This window comes from Ipomoea nil, unplaced genomic scaffold (assembly GCF_001879475.1).
Source record: "Ipomoea nil cultivar Tokyo-kokei standard unplaced genomic scaffold, Asagao_1.1 scaffold0900, whole genome shotgun sequence".
NCBI lineage: Eukaryota > Viridiplantae > Streptophyta > Magnoliopsida > Solanales > Convolvulaceae > Ipomoea > Ipomoea nil.
This window is the reverse complement of record NW_017617328.1, coordinates 58,272-80,000: the sequence shown is the minus strand read 5'-3', so window position 1 is coordinate 80,000 and position 21,729 is coordinate 58,272. Positions and strand designations below refer to the sequence as shown.

The 21,729-nt window shown below is 42.2% G+C and overlaps 1 protein-coding gene across 2 annotated transcripts; it reads left to right on the top strand.

Moving 5' to 3' along the window:
- The first annotated feature begins 3,003 nt into the window (after positions 1 to 3,003).
- LOC109179293 (probable LRR receptor-like serine/threonine-protein kinase IRK) lies at positions 3,004 to 6,740 on the top strand. Of its 2 annotated transcripts, XM_019328798.1 has the most exons (3): positions 3,004 to 4,912; positions 5,041 to 6,534; positions 6,620 to 6,740. In XM_019328798.1, exons 1-2 carry the CDS (start codon positions 3,540 to 3,542, stop codon positions 6,494 to 6,496), a joined length of 2,829 nt encoding a protein of 942 aa, XP_019184343.1. In that variant the 5' UTR covers positions 3,004 to 3,539; the 3' UTR covers positions 6,497 to 6,534; positions 6,620 to 6,740. The 2 variants fall into 2 exon arrangements, with proteins under 2 accessions (XP_019184343.1, XP_019184341.1); XM_019328796.1 differs by having other exon boundaries at positions 5,041 to 6,740.
- Positions 6,741 to 21,729: the final 14,989 nt, after the last annotated feature.

Below are 21,729 nucleotides of genomic sequence, written 5' to 3'. Positions count from 1 at the left end.
AAAGGAATGAAATAATAAAAATAAATAAAAACTAAAATTAACTCTAAAAATATTTTTTGTTAAAATGAAAACAATCTCAATGTATTGTTCCAAACACATTCACTACTCAACTATACTTAACCGATTCAAAAAAGTTTAATAATATAAATTTGAACTAAAACCTATAAGGGTCCATCACTACTCATGCCCTAGAGACTAGCGAATGAGGTAAATTGCAGGATGTGTATGAACTGGCCGATAGACTCTCATCATATGTTTAATTATATACTAGTGCGTACAACAATGTCAGCTTTATATATACCTCTATTTTTTGGTCATTGGTTGAATGTTACCCATGTACTCTGCGGATGCTAGTAAAACAAAGCTTATCAATTTATTTTGAATTAGTTGATCAGTTGAGTTGTGTTCTTGAAGTTAACAATCGTTGTATTGCATGTGGACAAAGGTCCACCATGCATGGTGTGAATCCTGGTCGAAATTATATATATGCCGTTAACATATTATATACATTCAATTTATTATTTACATTCAGTTTACATGATATGACTTACAACAAGGCGTGTGTGTTAATACATATGTGTGTGCGTGTGTGTGTGCGCGCGCGAACCCTATATAAAATGTTAACTGTATATATATAATTTATATTAGGATCCACAATATGCATGGTGAATCTTAATCTATGGTATAATTTGCATGAAACTAATAATAATATAAATTCACTTACAACTGCAAAATGCAGAGTTTGGATTTTGATTTTTTTTTTTAGTGACGCAAGAAACTACAAGTCATAGTCATTATTCGAAAGTATGTACTAATCCTGTCTTATAATTCTTATTGACAAAAGATTACAAGGAGATAAACCATTTTAAGTTACTTATAAATGAGTGACTCAAATCAAGACTATCTCCAATGTAAATAAAGCTTAAAATCTTATAATTAGTAAGCTATTTTGGATCATTACCTTTATCTATCGTCTTTATTGGAGAATATCATGTGTTGTACCCTTTTATCTATGAGACATGATTGGACCCCAAATATTTGACATGAGTTTAAGTTAGGTGGAGTCTAGTAAATTTACTTCCAAACTTTCCAACACGACCATCTGCTAAAGCTGACAAGAAACTACACACACATTCGTTCAACAAATTTCCATTGATTATATATAATTCATAGCATCAAAATGATTAAAAAAATACTCCGTAGAAGAAGAAAAAATGACAATGTTTTCAATTATCTCCTTTTTCTCTTTTTATTTTTTAAATGATAACATTAGGATAAAAAGTGCAACAATAAAAATAAGATAAATTATAAAATGTGCCGTGCCACAACTGACTTACAGGTCAAGATCAACTCCACACCCTCCTTTTTTCATTTGTCTATTAACAAAACAAAACAAAACTTATTAACTTACTTTAAGTTGGTTGAATTGAGTTGATCAATTGAGTTGTATTTTGCGCACAAATTTTTTTTATTTTTTTTTTCTATATGCATATATGATTGGAATTAGATCTTTCCAAACTAAATCAAATTTGAAAATTAGGTTAAAATACAATGATGAAATTGAAAATAAAACTTAAGGATGTCATGAATGCTAGATAACAATAAAACTATTGTATTGCACTGCCACCACAATTCTGCCAGCCTCCTGAGCCACCGTCGCCACTCTGCTGGCGTCCACGATTTGCCATCATCGCTGTTGGTGTTCCGCCAGGCAGCGCTGCCCCTCCCGACGAGAATAAAACTATTGTATTGCTATAACGTATAGAGAATGTCATATGTTACATCGTAGAGATAATTAATCCTTTGAAGAAGAGACTACTTACATCTCATTCAAATTGTGTTTTGATTAGACTCATACTGTCTATCTAGTTACATTGTACCTCAAATTGTATTATGGACATATGTATTCAAAAAAATATATATATTATAGACATAATATAATTACAACTCTTCATAGACTTACGTACTCCTAGTAAACTAAGGCAATACTTTTGTCATACTAACATTTGACAGATTTTATCATAATCTCAAGCCCTTGAATTGTGCCCTAACCCAACTTCTTGGCACCCACATCACTTCACCAACTCAATCCTATGTTGTTCTTCTAGAGATGACAATGTAGACTAAACTGACAGGAGTTGGTCCAGGCACAACCCATGTGCTACTATGCTTGGGCCGACACGATACAATCTTGTATATGAGATCGTGCCAAACTACCCTCCCATGTAATGTGGGTTAATTGGGCTAGGCTAAATTTGTTAGCCCACATTACTTTTATCTCTTTCTTTTCCTTACTTTTTATTTAATATCGTAACCTAAAATGTATTGGTTTAAATTTCTTTAACATACAAGACAAATCTCAGTCCCTTTTATAAAGAGTCTCACACTTATACTAATGATGATTTACAAAAACCTTTATGTATTAGTTTAAATTTATTCGTTGTAACTTATAAGTTTGTAATTTGAATTAATTTAAATTCTTGATTTTTTTTTAAAAATAATTCTTTAATATTGTCCAAATCATCACCACATCTTTTTTGAAACAATCATCACCATATTTTTTAGAAGCATATGTGTCAACTTAGTCTGCGTGTTAAATTAGCATTACCCTATTTAAAAAGAGTTGAATTGTATTTTCTTTACAATTTTAAAGGGATTGATTGAATTTTTTTTCTGACATATAATTCAGACTTATGAGTCAATTTGAGATGTTTTCCTTAATTTTAAATTAAAATGGTTAATTAAGTTTGTAGTTACTTAAAGGGAAATTTTGGAGCAATGATTTTAATGGCGGTTAGAGTAAACAAAAATTTTGTAGTGCAAGAATTTTATCAACAACGACTGCTGTGTGCCATGTCAGATGGTCAAAGCCTATTATAAACTGACACGTGTATGGCCTAATAAGATGGCCCCACATTCCCTTTTTCCCTCTACTTTTTATTTTATTTATTTATTTTTTACCACTAAATAAAGAGTCTGTCCGGCGCTCAGACAACAGCGAGAAATAAAGAGAGCTTTAAATGCTTCACTGACTCACCGCTTCTGCGCCGCCGTCACATTCTCCGGTGAATTCTCCGGTACCGACGTCTCTTGAACCGGTAGAAACCACTCTCTCCTCCAGCGCCGGCGTTTCCCATTTCCGGTGATATCTAAAGCTCATAACTTTCACGTTCTTGATTTTCCGTTTCTGTCCATTTTTAGTTTCTACGGCTTTGTTCTTCCCAGCACAGGCTCTCTTTGAAGTTTTCCGGTTCTGGGCATTTCTCTTTATTGTTCTTTGGTCTGCATTTCTAGCCGTTATGGCCAAAGATGAAATTTTTGAGGGCTAGAAAGTGTTGAAAGAGTAGTCATTTTCAGCTCCAGTTGTAGTTGGGTTTCTTGTCTATTCTTGTTAGTCTAGCTGCATTTTTCACCGTTATATTATATTACTATTTCCCAACAAAACTGCGACTTTGCTGTGATCTACATATCTGTTAAGGTTTTTGAGTGATTCTAATGGAAATATAACAAAGGTTGTATACTTGTACTGCATTTTTGAGATGACAAGGTTGTTGTGTGGTCTGGTTTGGAGTCTCCTAGCTCCCATTCTGGTTTGTTCTGTGTACCCTTCACTGGATGATGATGTTCTAGGGTTGATTGTGTTTAAGGCTGACATTCAAGATCCAGAAGGGAAGCTGGGATCTTGGAATGAAGAGGATGATAGTCCTTGCAGGTGGAATGGGGTGAAATGTAACCCCAGATCTAATAGAGTCTCTGAGGTTAATCTTGATGGTTTTGGGCTTTCAGGGAAGATTGGTAGAGGCCTTCTTCAATTGCAGTCTCTTAGGAAGCTTTCACTGGCAATGAACAATTTTAGTGGAGGGTTAAGTGTGAGTCTTACCCAGCTTGGTCATCTCAGGACTATAGACTTGAGTGAGAATAGTTTATCTGGGCCGATCCCGGGGGATCTTTTTCAAGAATGTGGGTCTTTAAGAACGATTTCTTTGGCTAAGAACGAGTTCTCGGGGAGAATTCCAGAGAGTTTGGGTTCGTGTGCTTCACTAGCTTCGTTAAACTTGTCATCGAATCAGTTTTCTGGATTGTTACCCAACACCCTTTGGTCTTTGAATTCCCTAAGGTATCTTGATTTGTCGGATAATTTGCTCGAGGGTGAGATTCCAAGGGGCATTGAAGGTCTGAGCAATCTGACAGGGATACGTTTGCATAAGAATCAATTTTTGGGCGAAATACCTGATGGAATAGGAAACTGTTTGCTGTTGAGGTCGATTGATTTGAGCCAAAATTCTTTTTCGGGAGGACTTCCCAGCACAATGCAGAAGCTAAGATTGTGTCACGACCTAATCTTGAGACGAAATGCCTTTTCAGGTGATTTTCCAGAATGGATAGGCGAAATGAAAACCCTCGAGACCTTGGATCTTTCGGAGAACCACTTCTCGGGCAAGGTTCCAACATCAATTGGGAAGCTTCAGTCACTAAAGGTACTAAAAATATCCAAGAATTCGATTTCCGGAAACTTGCCTGAATCCATCGGAACTTGTACAAATCTTCTGGCTTTGGATGTTAGTCATAACTCCTTGACGGGCGAAATCCCGTCTTGGTTAAATAAACCGGGATTACAGAAAGTTATATTTTCCGAGAATACATTTGCTGGGGAAATTCCATCTGCCCTTGGCGGTTTTAGTGACTTGGAGGTCTTGAATTTTTCTGGAAATTCACTTATAGGGAGCATTCCTAAGAGTATAGGAAAATTGAAATCCCTTAATGTACTCGATTTGAGTAAGAACCGGTTAAATGGCAATATCCCTTTGGAAATCGGAAGGGTTACCTCTCTAACGGAACTGAGACTACAGAAAAACAACCTCACCGGGGGAATTCCATCTTCGATTGGTAACTGTTTGTCACTAGTTTCACTGTAAGTTCTCGTGTATATATATATCCTCGTTTAAGCATTTTCTTGATCTTTACATGGCTGAAATAGTATAGTAACTGCAAACACTTTCCGGAGTTGTTAGTCTAACAGTAAATGGCTCGTTTTTGCAGGATTCTTTCACATAACAACCTAACCGGGCCTTTACCAGCATCGCTAGCAAAACTTGCTGCCATTAAACGCGTTGATCTATCGTTTAACAAGCTCACGGGTAGTCTTCCAAAGCAGCTAGCTAATCTTGTACACCTCTTGACGTTCAACGTTTCGCATAACGAGCTGCAAGGCGAACTGCCCGGTGGTGGGTTTTTTAACACCATTTCGCCTTCCTCTGTGTCCAATAACCCGTCGCTTTGTGGGGCAGCAGTCAATAGATCGTGTGCTTCTGTCCTCCCCAAACCGATAGTAATGGACCCGGGCACGAATGCTTCTTCTACTACTCCTGACTCGATCCCGAGGGGTTTTGGGCGTCAGAAGAAAATGCTTAGCATCTCTGCTCTCATTGCCATTGTTGCTGCAGCTGCGATAGTCGTGGGCATGATTACGGTTACTGTGCTTAACCTTAGCGTCCGATCTGCCACTTCTCGATCTGCTGCAGACCTTACGTTCTCGGGTGGTGATGACTTTAGCCATAACTCGTCATCTACAGATGGGAATTCGGGTAAACTTGTCATGTTTTCGGGTGAATCTGACTTCAATACGGGCTCTCACGCCCTTCTTAACAAGGATTGTGAGCTTGGGCGGGGTGGATTTGGAGCGGTTTACAGGACTGTTCTTAAGGGCGGGCATCCGGTTGCCATCAAGAAGCTTACTGTCTCGAGTCTTGTCAAGTCTCGGGAGGATTTTGAAAGGGTGGTCAAGAAACTGGGCAAAGTGAGGCATCCTAATCTCGTGGCGCTTGAAGGCTATTACTGGACTCCATCACTGCAGCTTCTGATATACGAATTCGTGTCGGGAGGGAATCTGTACAAGCGTCTCCACGAAGGGTTAGGCCCGAACTTAAGTTGGAACGAGAGATTCGAGATGATTCTTGGAACAGCTAGGAGCCTGGCTCACTTGCACCAGATGAACATAATCCACTACAACATAAAATCGAGCAATGTCCTAATCGACAGCACCTCGGGGGAACCAAAACTCGCAGATTACGGGCTAGCAAAGCTGCTGCCAATGCTCGATCGATACGTCCTGAGCAGCAAAATCCAGAGTGCACTCGGGTACATGGCCCCCGAGTTCGCCTGCAAAACGGTGAAAATAACCGAGAAATGTGATGTGTATGGGTTCGGGATCCTGGCTCTGGAGATCATCACGGGAAAGAGGCCCGTGGAGTACATGGAGGACGATGTTGTAGTACTGTGTGACACGGTGAGAGCCGCCCTCGAGGAAGGCCGGGTGGAAGAATGCTTCGACTCGAGACTACAAGGCGGGTTTCGAGGCGAGGAGGCAATCCCCATCATCAAACTAGGCTTGATCTGCACATCACAGGTTCCTTCTAACAGACCTTACATGACAGAAGTGGTCAGCATTTTGGAGATGATCAGAAGCCCTTCAGAAAGCCAGGATGAACTTGCATGAACATATGATCCGGTTATTACATTAACGACTAGGAATCCGGTTATTTTGGTAGCTTTTGAAGGCTTGAATGGAAAAACCAGAACTGTTTTCTGCAGAAATTTTAGGCTTTTAAGTTTTAACCAACCTTAACTTACAATGTCTGTAATGCTTCTTTGTTTTTGCACTTCATTGCCGGATGCTTTTTCATCAGGTTCCAATTCAATCTGGTGCATTGACTCTGTTACAATGCAGTATCTGTTCATAATTCAATCTAGTGCATTGATTCTGTTATGATGCAGTATCTGTTCATAACTACTTTTTTAACTTACTGAAGCACAAAGAGTCAATCTCGACTCCACTGAGGCTCGAATGGGATTTTGGCAAGTCAAAAGAGTGATTTGATGATGGTGTTTTTAAATAGGGTTGGATTGAGTTTTAATTGGATTAGTTTCATTCTGTAAAATGTGATTATGGATGGACAAAATAGTGGTTAAGAGAGGGATTAGAATAGTGTTAATACTTAATACTTAGATGATGGTGTCAGAGGAACAAACATGTTTTCTATGTTCTGCTGCAGTACCCATATCTTAGTGTTCCCAATTTAGTAATGTGAATGCACTTCTTATTCTTTGTTCTTTCCTATTACTTTAATGTTTAAGTATATTGTTAAGGTGTAATGGCATGTGCTTAGGTTAACTAAAATGAGTTGTCTTAAAAATTAAAGTAGTAGTTATATCGTAGACAAGGGTTCACCTTGCGAGGTGGACCCTGGTCTAAAGATTTTACCATAATCTTTTGCATGTATAATTAAAGTATTTTAAATGATATATATATATTGATATTTTTTTAAAAAATAAATAAATAAATCTATATATACATAAAAGGCTTTGGATGAAGTTCGTCTTGTGACTCTAATAAACAAAGAATCACAATAAGCTAACTATTGTTGACCAGCGTTTGACCAACTCGATTGAATTACTCTCAAAAAGATTATTGTAAGTACATAAATTCACTACTAAATATACCTATAATATTATTTTTATGTGGTTACAATATTAATTTTATGTATCTATATTATTATTTTATAGTTAAGATGAATCCTAGTGCACAATATAATTTGCGATCCTCAGTCCTGTCCTTGGGCAACTCTACTCTCAAGGTGTTTGGCCCAAGAAAACCTAACCGATTGGCTTATTCATTGTGTCACCTTTGCACATGGGATATCATCCTATCTCCTATCTCCTATCTCCAATATATAATAAAGTCATATGATCTTGTGAAAATTAAATGTTGCATTTAATTTTCACAAGATCATATGGTTTTAAGAAGTATGCATACAACCCTAAAGTCTATAAGTTTGAAATTAATATATAGCATAGCTAAGCAGCCTAATATTTAAGATTGTTGATGTGCATATTAAGGACTACGGAGACAAAGATGTGTTATTCGTAGATTCATTGGATACTATCCAGCAACACTCTCCAACTTAATTGACGTGAAGTAGGCTTAGTAACATTAAGATTATATTCTCGAATTATTAGTTCTCATATTTTATTGATTACACACTTAATTCGATAGTATTTGAAAGAAAACATCAATGTTCGAACTAAGATTGTGATTTTGGTCTTTAAAGGTCAATTGTATGTTGCTACATCTAGAGTTAGAAATCTCAAAGGTCTACAAATTTTGATCCGTGGTGACTCTAAAATTGTAATTCAATTATGTAGTTTACTAAGTTCTTAAAAATTTGTAATATTAGATACTATATACTAAATTTTTAATATAGCTTAAGATTTGTAATAATCACCCACCTTAAATATTATTTTAATTGTAAATATATTTATGTTCATAATTTTATCATAGGAATTCACACATAATAATTATTAAATAACAAAAAATTTATATATGAATAAACCTCATATAGGGTATATTTTTATAACATATTTTCCGTGCATCGCACGGGACAAATACTAGTTATAATAAATCAATAATAGGTACCTATTTTTGGTGTTTGTCACTAGGACTTTCAAAGTCAATCGAAATTCGCGGGTTGACCTGCATTCACCTCAGACAATCGTTATGCTATGGACCCGTGTCCAGCATGCATGCTGGACACGGTAACGATGCCGTTAGTGGCACCGTTCTCTTCTATTTTTTTTTTATTTTTTTTTTTATAAAAAATTTTTAAACCATTTTGTTATAGGAGTATATGTTCATAATTTTATCACTATATGTTCATAATTGTAAATTCATAATGTCAGAGCTCTGTGTTCATAATTGCATAATTGTACATTCATAATTGCATAACTGTACATTCATAATTGCATAACTGTACATTCATAATTTCGTAACTGTACATTCATAATTCAATAACTGTAAATTCATAATTTTTGAAACTCTATGTTCACAATTTTAGAGCTCTATGTTCATAATTTTATCACTATATGTTCATAATTGTAGATTCATAATGTCAGAGCTCTGTGTTCATAATTCCTTAACTTACATTCATAATTCCTTAACTTACATTCATAATTCTATAACTGTACATTCATAATTGCATAACTGTACATTCATAATTCCATAACTGTACATTCATAATGCCACAAACAAATAACGCCGTTAACGGCAAGACAAAATCAATTTTTTTTTTTTAACTGGAAGGCCGCGTTTTCCCTTAAAACGATGTCGTTTTGGACTCGTCTCCACAATGCATTATGGACACGAGTCCACAACATAATTTGCCCACCTCAGATAGTTATGTCATGGACTCGAGTCAAAATATACAATTTATGTTCACAATTTAAATTGTAAATATTCAATATGTAAATTGTGAACATTTAGTATATAAAATTATGAGCATTTAGTATGTAAATTGTGAACATTCAATATGTAAATTGTAAATATTCAATATGTAAATAGTGAATATTTAAGTATATAAAATTATGATTTTCAAAAAAAAAAGTATATAAAATTATGAACATTCATATGTAAATTATAAACATTTAGTATATAAATTGTGTATTTTTAAACCGAATTAATTTCACTTTTGGTCCCACGACTTTTGATGTTCTATCACTTTTGGTGCACAACTTTAAAAATTTTTAATTTTGGTGCCTAACTTTGTTATTTTTATCAGTTTTGGTCCTTTCGGCCAAATTGACAGCGAAATGTTACTGGATTTTATATTGTTAGGGGTAAATCGTCATCCCAAGGAAACATTTTCAATATCTAAACAAAATCACTGTAAAATCATATCTATAGGTGTTTGACGATGAAAATAATGGGGAAGACGGGCAGAAACCAGACAGATCTATGAGATTTATAGTTTCGATCATTGACAAACTCTTCTTTTCCTCTTAATATGATTTTTCTTTTGTTTAAATATTGAAGATCTTTTCATGGGATGACGATTTTGCCCCTAAAATATAAAATCCAGAAATATTTTATCGTCAATTTGGCTGGAAGGACCAAAACTGATAAAAATAACAAAGTTAGGCACCAAAATTGAAAAAATTTAAATTTGTGCACCAAAAGTGATACGAACTCAAAAGTCGTGGGACCAAAAGTGAAATTAATTCTTTTTAAACCTGAGTCTAAATGCAAGGTGGACCTGAGTCCATAGAATAATTTGCCATTCACCCCGCGGTAAATTGGATTAGAGCCATGGAAAAGATGGCGCGCGAAAATGTTGGTCTAATCACTAATGGGCCTAGCCTGTTGCGACTCACAACCCTCTTAGGTTCAATTGTTATACTATGGATCAGTTCATATTACATTGTGAACCCTGATATAAAAATTTTATACATTCAGTTAATACTTTCTATACCTACAATTAACAGTTTCTGTACATATAAACAAATAACTTGATAATTGTTGACACATAATATGATAGTTACTGGTACAGAAACTATCAACTGTAGGTACAGAATGTGTCAACTGCAGATACAAAATCTGACTTGATAATTGCTGACACATAATATGATAGCTACATGTACAGAAACTATCAACTGCAAGTACAAAATGTGTCAACTATAGATACAGAATCTCAAAGTTATTTTTGGAATAGGGTCTACACTGCAAGATAGACCCTAGTCCATGGTATAATTTGCCCCTTAGGTAACGGAGCAACCTACGAGCCAAGCCTTATTTATTTATTTATTTAAAAAAAGTATTAAGTGTTTTGTTACCCAGCAAATGGTCCACACGATGCTATGTGGATCATAAAAAAGTACATTTTTTAAATACACTAAAAGTACATTATTCGTGTATGAATGTACATTATTTACAAAATAATGTATTTTCAGTACTCAAATAATATTTTTTTTAATACAATATACATTTTTAATATTTTAAAAATACATTATTTGTATACTGGATGTACATTATTTGATAATATGATTCACACAACTGTGTGGACAATAATGGTTGATGCTGCCCTCCCCAAGTCCTAAAGTCCTAATTTCTAATTTGCTAAACCGAAAGTCCTAAACACAAGTTGAGGATGAAACACATTTCACCATTTTCAGAAAACATTGGAACCACACTTGTATTTGTCATTCAATTCCCTTTGCATTCTAGTTCCATGTCATCTACGATGAATGGCACATTTTGCAAGTATTTAAAGGGAATATTTTATATTATTTTGTTGCACAATTCCAGGTGATGGATTTAATTCCCCCGGGGGTAGTCCGAATTATTAAACTCGGATAAGTATACGTACGAAATAAATAATGTGACACAGAGATATAATAAGGTCGCGGGGACCGTAGGTCGCAGGGACCGTATATTGTATTAATTATTGTTAATAAGCTATTACAAGGCTTGATTAGGACAATAAGGCTAGAAGATAGCAATTCAGGAATCTGTTGTGTTGTGTGTCGTGTCCTTGTTTAGGACAAGAGGGAGGCTTTTTATATCAACTCAAACCCCCCAACCGCACCCCTAGGATCGGGGTTAGTTGGATCGACCTGCTTTGACCGCGTCCCCTCCGGGACCGGGTCCAAGGCGGGCCGACTCGGCATGGCCGAGCTGGGCACGTGCCGAGCTCGGCCTAGCCGAGTCCACCATGGACCGGCTCGGTAGTGGCCGAGTCCATGGTGATGGGCTCGGGGTGTACCGAGCCCATCCGTGGCCGACTTGGCCCAAGGCCGAGATGCCTTGGGCCGACTCGGCCACGGCCCAATTGACTGGGCCGAGGGGCTTCTCGGGTCCGTCTCTCAGGATCGGTTCGATCCGGGTCCAATATATCCATCACGAGTCCCCCACTCTCTTCGTTGTGATAAGTCGACAACGATAGAGAGTAGACACCTTGCGAGCCGACTCCTGCGCGATTGCCCCGAGTTGATAATTAGTCGACCTCCTGTGACCGAGCTCACCATGACCGAGGCACCCTGGGCCGAGCATGGGGCCCTACCACTATACCCCGGGTCTATTCCATACTTCCTTGTTTCGCTTTCCCGGGTCGGTTTGCTCCAATCGTAATATATCCATCATGAGCGAGACTTCTTCTCTTCCGCATTCCTCTTTGTCCGACTTCGGTGTGATTCCATCGCCATCGGGACTTCTTCTCTTCCGCAAGAACACTAACAAGTCTTGGACTCCCTGGCATCGTGTATGAGACTTTGATTTCTGAGTTCACTTTTGGGCGAGCTCATGAGGTAGTCGTCCTCCTCTTGGGTGAGCTCATGAGGTAGCCCCTCTTGGGCCGAGGTGCCTTGTGTCGAGGCGTCTTGGGCCGAGGTTCGTTAATGAAGGAGAGTAAACACGAGTCGCACTCCATGGATCCGAGCCCCACATGGCCGACCACAACGTGACCGACCCCAACGTGGCCGACCCCAACGTGACCGACCTCAACGTGGCTGACCCCAACGTGGCCGACCCCAACGTGACCGACCCCAACGTGGCCGACCCCAACGTGGCCGACCCCAACGTGACCGACCCCAACGTGGCCGACCCCAACGTGGCAGACCCCGACGTGACCGACCCCAACGTGGCCGACCCCAACGTGGCCGATCCCAACGTGACCGACCTCAACGTGGCAAACCCCAACGTAGCCGACCCCAACGTGGCCGATCCCAACGTAGCCGACCCCAACGTGGCCGACCCCAACGTGACCGACCCCAACGTATCCGACCCCAACGTGGCCGACCCCAATCAGCTCTCCCTTATTGATTCATTTTTTTTTTTAGCACAATGCCTTTTGTTAACTATTTGAGCCTAGTCCCCTTGGGCTAAGCCGCCGGGCACCTCCGTCGGGGTTGGTACGCGAGGTCGGACCTCGTGCCCCCTTAGGGTACGTTAGCCGCTTGAGCCTAGTCCTACCGGACTAAGCCACCGGGCTCTTCCGCCGGGGTTGGTACGCGAGGTCGGACCCCGTGCCCCCTTAGGGTACGCTAGCCGCTTGAGCCTAGTCCTATCGGACTAAGCCATCGGGCTCTTCCGTCGGGGTTGGTACGCGAGGTCGGACCTCGTGCCCCCTTAGGGTACGTTAGCCGCTTGAGCTTAGTTCTATCAGACTAAGGCACCGGGCTCTTCCGTCGGGGTTGGTACGCGAGGTCGGACTTCGTGCCCCCTTAGGGTGCGCTACCCGCATGAGCTAAGTCCTGCCGGACTAAGTCATCGGACTCTCCCGTCGGGGTTGGTACGCGAGGTCGGACCTCGTGCCCCCTTAGGGTGCGCAAGCCGCTTGGGCCGAGTCCTGTCGGACTAAGCCACCGAGCTCTTCCGTCGGGGTTGGTACGCGAGGTCGGACCTCGTGCCCCCTTAGGGTACGTTAACCGCTTGAGCCTAGTTCTATCAGACTAAGCCACCAGGCTCTTCCGTCGGGGTTGGTACGCGAGGTCGGACCTCGTGCCCCCTTAGGGTACGCTACCCGCATGAGCCAAGTCCTGTCGGACTAAGCCATCGGGCTCTCCCGTCGGGGTGGGTACGCGAGGTCGGACCTCGTGCCCCCTTAGGGTACGCTTGGGGAGGTCGGGTGAGTACTCGATTCTTACAACATCGTTGTAGGGGCTTGAAACGTCGTGGGAGGGGACGCTCCACCTCTTAAAATGTTGTAGGATGAGACGTCCCACCTCTTGGAAGATCATTGGAGAGGATGGATCAACTCTTGCCACATCTTTGGAGGGGTCGACCCAAAGCAACTCGGCCATGGGCCGAGCTCGGTACACCCGAGCTCGTCACCATGGACCCGGCTACTGCCGAGCCGCGCCGGTCCATGGTGGACTCGGCATGGCCGAGCCTGGCACGGACCTCGTGCCCCCTTAGGGTACGCTTGGGGAGGTCGGGTGAGTACTCGATCCTTACAACATCGTTGGGGGGACTTGAAACGTCGTTGGAGGGGACGTTCCACCTCTTAAAACGTTGTAGGATGAGACGTCCCACCTCTTGGAAGATCATTGGAGAGGATGGATCACCTCTTGCCACATCTTTGGAAGGGATGCTCCACCTCTTAAAACATCGTTGGAGGAGACGTTCCCCCTCTTGAAACATCATTGGAGAGGACGGACGACCTCTTGAAACATCACCGGAGAGGACAGATGACCTCTTGAAACATCATTGGAGATGACGGATCACCTCTTGCAACATCTTTGGAGGGAATGCTCCACCTCTTAAAACATCGTTGGAGGAGACGTTCCCCCTCTTGAAACATCATTGGGGAGGACGGACGACCTCTTGAAACATCATCGGAGAGGACAGATGACCTCTTGAAACATCATTGGAGATGACGGATCACCTCTTGCAACATCTTTGGAGGGAATGCTCCACCTCTTAAAACATCGTTGGAGGAGACGTTCCCCCTCTTGAAACATCATTGGGGAGGACGGACGACCTCTTGAAACATCATCAGAGAGGATGGATGACCTCTTGAAACATCATTGGAGATGACGGATCACCTCTTGCAACATCTTTGGAGGGAATGCTCCACCTCTTAAAACATTGTTGGAGGGGACGGACCCCCCGGTGGACCTCCTCTATGACTGACACCTAATGTAGCAAGGTGTCATTGGAGGACTTCTTGTAGTGTATATCACGGGGGACTGTGTAGGTTCTCCCCACCGGCTTGGCTTCGACCTTGTCAAGGGGCAAGCAACCCATAACATGTTCTTTCGTTAGGTAGTGAGTGGGGCGTCCCCCATGTACTACCGTTAGGTAAATGACGAGGTCGGGGGCGGCACGCACGACCGCAACCATGGGTTAATAAGAACATATGTCAATATTTGAGCTCCTGGGTTCGGGGGAGCCGGGTGCTCGACTTATCACGCCCCCTTGGGAGGGGCGGGGTAAAAGTAGGCACCCCTCGAGAGACGTCGGGGCCAGGCAAGAGGTCTCGGACACCTCTTTGGAGCCCCTCAACAGGGTGGGTCGACAAGGTGGTAGCTTGCTGGGGAGCGACCATCCCCTCCGGGAGCTCGTTCATTCACTTACGGAGCTGCTCGACCTCGTCACGATTGGTGCTTGGAGCTCGACCATTTGTTTCCCGACCTCTCATCTCGGGAGGCCTACTCGCGTCGCGGCGGAGCTCGGGGCCCGCGGCTTGGCGACCTTCGGGGACATGACTCCCCCGCTTGTAGTGCATTACGGGTTGGCCTTGGGCCCAACCTATCTCGGGCCGACACGCGCATGCCCAGCCTCTTAAAGGCGGGCCTAACATGGGTCAACCTCCCTCTATCACCCTCTCAATGGTGATCTTGGCGGATGTCACCCCCTCCCCGCGTGTCCGATGGTCGGGGTGAGTTGACATCCTCTTCGATTTAGGTGTTGAGTGCCCGGGGTAGCCGGGTGCTTGGACCGGTGTGCCCCCTTGAGGGAGGTGGAGGCGGGGTCGGCGTCCTTCGTGTGGCCTCCAGACCGTCGTGCGCACCTCCTCGGGGACCCTCTGTGAGGTGAACCAAAGTCGTGGAAGATTGACAAAGGGTAACCGCCCCCTCCTGTAGCGGAGCGAGATTTGGAGGAGGGGCGATGGGAGCTGGCACCCCACCGCTGCGATGGTTGGTGAGGTGATCTCTCAAGTCCCCAACCTGGTGGAGGCGGCCGGTTGGAGGCTGGGGGCCCCGTTGGGGCCGTTCCTGTTTTCGACGAGCTGGGTACCGCGGGAACCGTTGGTGTGGCGAGAGTTGGATCTCGATCTCGTCATGGTAGCAGGTCGTGGTAGACCACTAAATATAGAATACGCTTGAGCTGGTACAGCAGCTCTCAACAAGAGCACCAATGATGGATTTAATTCCCCGGGGGTAGCCCGAATTATTAAACCCGGATAAGTATACGTACGAAATAAATAATGTGACACAGAGATATAATAAGGTCGCGGGGACCGTAGGTCGCAGGGACCGTATATTGTATTAATTATCGCTAATAAGCTATTACAAGGCTTGATTAGGACAATAAGGCTAGAAGATAGCAATTCAGGAATCTGTTGTGTTGTGTGTCGTGTCCTTGTTTAGGACAAGAGGGAGACTTTTTATATCAGCTCAAACCCCCCAACCGCACCCCTAGGATCGGGGTTAGTTGGATCGGCCCGCTTTGACCGCGTCCCCTCAGGGACCGGGTCCAAGGCGGGCCGACTCGGCATGGCCGAGCTGGGCACGTGCCGAGCTCGGCCTAGCCGAGTCCACCATGGACCGGCTCGGTAGTGGCCGAGTCCATGGTGATGGGCTCGGGTGTACCGAGCCCATCCGTGGCCGACTCGGCCCAAGGCCGAGATGCCTTGGGCCGACTCGGCCACGGCCCAATTGACTGGGCCGAGGGGCTTCTCGGGTCCGTCTCTCCGGGTCGGTTCGATCTGGGTCCAATATATCCATCACCAGGAAAGAAATTTCGTGAAAGATTGATTAAAAATGAAACCTTTTGCTTGGCATTTGTATGCTTGTAATTGTTAGTTATTACTGTTTAGTTGAGGAAAAAAAAAAACGTGGGATGAACTAAGATCACCTGAACTCTAGCTTGTAGCCCATTTTAATAATATACCATGGATCAGGATTACCTTGTAAGGTGAACTTGTACCTAAAATACACCATTTACATATTGAATGTTCACAATTTATATACTGAGTGTTCACAATTTACATACTAAATGTTCACAATTTACTTTTTACAAAATTGTGAACATTCAGTATGTAAATTGTGTATTTCGAATCTGAATTCACCTTGCCACATAATAATTTGCCAATAATACTATTTGTCACATACAACTTTAGGAAGTTATCAATTTTAATATGGGAATGAGAATGTAGGGATTCTTGCCTTTGGTCATGGCAATGAGAACTGATTGAATTGTATTAACTGAATATAATTACAATGAGATCAAATGATGTGAATATATACAATAGAGAGTCACGGTGTGACAAGGAATAGAAGTTCTAAGCATACTCAGATACATAGAGTCCTAATACATCCCCTCAAGCACAATGTATACTAGTAACCTGTAGCTTGTCCCTGAGCATGGTTGCAAAAATCGCGCCTAGGCGCTAGGTAGCCACCAGCCACCGCGAGGAAGGCCGGAATCGGCCTCCTACGCGGCAGGCCAGTTCGGAGATTTATTTATTTATTTTTATTTTATTTTATTTTATTTTATTTTTTTGCGTTGTAAAGTGTTAAAAGTTCGGGAATGCATAATTTTTGACTCGGTTGTCCGTTTTGGACAAATTTTTTTTTTTCAAATCGCGTATTTTTTTCAAAGGCGGTTTGGCCCTCTAATTTCTCCAAAGAATGCTTCTTTTGCTCTTAATTTTAATTTTTATGTATTTTAGATGCTTTCAACAATATTCAAAATAATTTTACAACCACTTATGTAAATAATTTGTAAGAAAAAACTAGAGGAACCTTATGTTTTATTAGTGCATTTCACAATTTTTAATTTTAATTTTTTTTAAAAAAAATAAAAATAAAATAAAAAAATCGGCGCCTAGGCGCTGATTAATTGGCGCCCTAGGCGCTAGGCGCCCCCCCAGTGCCTAGGGGGCGCTTAACGTTTTTTGCAACCTTGTCCCTGAGGGAAGAAAATCTAGGTCCAGGCAAAGCTTTGGTGAATATATCAGCAAGTTGATGCTTTGTAGAGATGAAGTTGACTTGAATATCGCCCGAAGCTACTCGATCACGAACAAAATGATAATCAATCTCCACATGCTTGGTGCGTGCATGAAAGATTGGGTTGACACTCATATACGTAGCTCCTAGATTATCACACCATAATTTTAGAATGGAAAGGCCCAGTATCTGTATCTCACGAAGTAATGACATAACCCATAGAACCTCAGCACAATCATCTGCAAGAGCTTTCTATTCAGTCTCAGTGGATGACCTGTCAACAGTTCTCTGTTTCTTGCAAACCCAAGATATAAGATTACTCCCCAAGAAAACAGCGAAACCACTCATGGATTTTCAGTCTTCAGGACAACCAACACAATTAGAATTAGAGAAGGCATGAATGTCCCTTGATGAACACCGTCGTATGCGTAAACCATGATCAACTGTTCCCTTAACATACCTGAGTACCCGTTTGATCTGCTCCTAGTGTGACATGGTGGGAGCATGCATGTGCTGACATAAGTTATTAACTGCAAAGGATAGGTCAGGTCGTGTGACAGTGAGATATTGCAGTGCTCCAGCTAGATTCCTGTACTGCATGTGATCATCATATAGATCTGCACTGAAGGGAACAGTTTTCGAGACAGATATATGTGTAGAAAGGGGTTTACATTCGGACATTCCAGCCCGTTTTAAAATATCATTCATATACCGTTGTTGAGATAATATAATCCCATTGTCACTCTTAACTGTTTCAATACCCAAAAAGAAATTTGGTTCACCAAGATCTCTGATTTTGAATGTAACAGATAGTTTGGATAAGAGCTGAGATATAATATCCTGATCAATTCCCATTACAAGAATGTCATCCACATAAACCAATAGATAAACCAAAGCAAAGTCTTTAGAGTAATATAACAGAGAGACATCTATTTTGGATGCTTGAAAACCAACTAATAGTAAGAACGTATGTAGCCGATTAAACCAAGCTCTGGGAGCTTGTTTTAATCCATACAGAGATCTTTTTAACAAACAAACATGATTTGGGAAGTTAGCATCAATATAACCAGGGGTTGCTTCATATAAACTGTTTCAGTCAGACTACCATTCAGAAAGGCATTATGAACATCTAGCTGTTTGATAGACCACCCAGATGATAAAGCTAGAGATAGAAGAAGTCTTACAGTCGTAGGCTTTACCACTGGACTAAATGTGCCGAAGTAGTCCTGGCTTGGAACCTGATTAAAACCCTTTGCGACCAGCCTGGCTTTATGCCTTTTAATAGTACCATCAGTCTTTCTCTTCGTACGAAAAACCCATTTACAGCCAATAATATTCATACCTGGGGTGGGTGGAACTAGAGACCATGTGTGGTTATGCAGGAGGGCATTGAATTCTTGGTTCATGGCTTCACGCCACTCAGGATATTTGACAGCTTGAGAGTGACATGTGGGTTCCGTAGGGTATACCTGAGTTGCTAGAGACAAAAGAGGAGCTTCTGTGTTGCTGCGAGTGGCCATAGAGTGGGTACGGACATTTGGCCTGGTGGACCGTCCACGTGGACGACCTCGCTGGCGGCGCACGGGCTCCACGGGATTATCCGACGAGGCAGCCAGTCCGGGATCTAAGGTTGGTACGGATGAAACTGGTAGCGGCGATTCTAGCGGCTCATCATTAGACACGGCATCCAAGGTAGCGATAGGGGTGCTGTGACTGAGAAGGGATTCCGCCCAAGGTCCAGAAAAAAGAGTAGATGGATCCTGCAAAGAAGTTTTAGTAGCAAAGGGAAAAACTTCTTCATCAAATCTGACATGCCTGCATGTGTAAATCTTATTAGTATGTAAGTCCATGCATCTATACCCCCTAAAGGACTCAGGATAACCTAGGAAGATGCACGAAGAAGACCTGTATGACATTTTGTGACGATTATATTGTCGAAGATGATGGTAGCACAAACAGCCAAAGACACGAAAAAAAAGATAGGAAGGATGGGATTTATGCAACAGGAGGTGAGGACTGCAGTTATTTAATATAGAAGATGGCATTCTGTTAATTAAATAGACAGTTGTCTCAAAGGAAAAATCCCAAAACTTTAAAGGAACAGAGGCATGAGCTAGAAGAGCCAGACCAGTTTCAACAATGTGACGATGTTTTCGTTCAACAGGACCATTCTGTTCATGTGTATAGGCACATGATTGTCTATGTTGAATTCCTAATTGAACAAACGAAGAATGTAATTTTTTGTATTCAGCATCTAAATCAAACTAAATGGATTTTATTTTGCAATTAAAGGAACTTTCAACAAGAGTACGAAATTTATCAAAGATGACATAAAGGTCAGACTTTAATTTCATAGGAAACAACCATGTATAACGAGAATAGTCATCCACAAAGATTACAAAGTAACGAAAGCCAGAAGTAGATAAAATAGGCGCAGGGCCCCAAATGTCTGTGTAAATAAGATCTAGCACATGAGAACTAGAAGAAGCAGCACAAGGGAGGAGAAAACGGGCAGATTTACCCAATTGACATGCATTGCATAAAGAATTATTACAACGAATAATATCACGAAATCCACTAACTAAACAAGATCGAAGTATATTGCTAAGAACACGGTTATGGGGATGACCCAGATGATTGTGCCAAGTGGAAGCCGAGGCACGATCGGAAAGAAACGCTGACGGAGACGAACTAGGTAATGGTAGTGTGTATAGTCCCCTGAACTATTTCCTTGGTATTAATATCCTTCACAACAAAAAAAAAGAGGGGTGAAACTAAAAAAAAAAAAAAAAAGACTTTATTATCATATGCAAACTTTTGAACAGATAATAAAGAATTAGACAAACGTGGAACGTGAAGTATATCAGACAATTTGAATGATCTAGAAGGGGTATTAGAAGCGGCATGACCAACATGACTAATAGATAAACGCATACCGTCACCGACACGCAAAGTGTCATTGCCAACATATTATTCTGAAGTGTTCAAAGCAGCAATGTCCGGAGTAACATGATTAGTTGCCCCTGTATCTGGGATCCACGTCTGTGGAGTACCAACGTCTGAATTATTTTGATAGGTTAGATTGGCCTGAGGTGGGGGATAATAACGGTTGTAGCATGCATGAGCCTCATGACCAGTTCGCCTACAAATCTGACACTGAACCTGATTGCCGCCACCGTTGCGTCCGCGACCGCGGCCACCACGCCCACGGCCACCTTGCTGTCAGCCACCACCACCATGATTGAAACCGCCGTTGCCACCCCCTCCACGTTGACCGCCGCCACGGTTCTGACCTCGACCCGATCGGCCACCACCGCGCTGAACTGTAAGGGCCGCCGGATCACCGCCGTAATCACGGCTGGAGATAAATTCCTGGGCGCCGAGGAAGTCCGCCAACTCCTGGAGCGTGACCGGCTGTCCACGGACGGCGAGAGAGGAGGTGAGGGCACGGAACTCCACTCGCAAGCCGCGAAAGACAAAAAGATTTTGGTCGTCGAGGGAGACCTCGCGGCCGGCGAGGGTGAGCTATTCAACAATCACTTGAGCTCGCCCGATGTAATCCGCAATCGACGAGTCACCCTGTTCCAGTCCCTGTAACTGGCCGAGAAGGTTCAACGCGCGGGCACGGGAAGAAGACGACAACGCCTGAACGATGGCCTCCCAAAGAGCACGACTCGTGCAACGTCCGACGGCTAACGGCATGACTTCGTCGGAGAGAGAGGAGACAAGTATGGACAATAATACTTGATCTTGACGCATCCAAACGGCATAAGCGGGGTTTGACCGTGGTATGGCATTGGCGTTGTCGGCGTCAGCGGCAAGAAGAACCGGCGGTGAGGGTTTTGTACCATCAACAAACCCCATTAAGTCAAACCGGAGAAGAAACGGGACGACTTGCGTGCGCTAGAACAAATAATTCTTGTAGGTTAACTTGGTGCTGATAAAGTGGTGTGCGGTGGATAGCGACACAACTGACGAAGAACTTGACGACATAGTAGCATCAGAAACGGTCCGTTTGGAGGAATTAACAGATCCGTCAGCCACAGGAACAAGAGAGAAAACCCTAGCTTACTGATACAGATGAGAACTGATTGTATTGTATTAACTGAACATAATTACAATGAGATCAGATGATGTGAATATATACAATAGAGAGTCACCAATGTGACAAGGATTAGAAGTTCTAAGCAGACTTAGATACATAGAGTCCTAATAATGACAATGTTAGTA

What these genes read in the sequence shown, in the direction of transcription:
- LOC109179293 (XM_019328798.1), top strand. Translation starts at nt 3,540, where the DNA reads ATGACAAGGTTGTTGTGTGGTCTGGTTTGGAGTCTCCTAGCTCCCATT. An exon ending in TGTTTGTCACTAGTTTCACT is followed by an intron (nt 4,913 to 5,040) that starts GTAAGTTCTCGT and finishes TCGTTTTTGCAG; the next exon opens with GATTCTTTCACATAACAACC.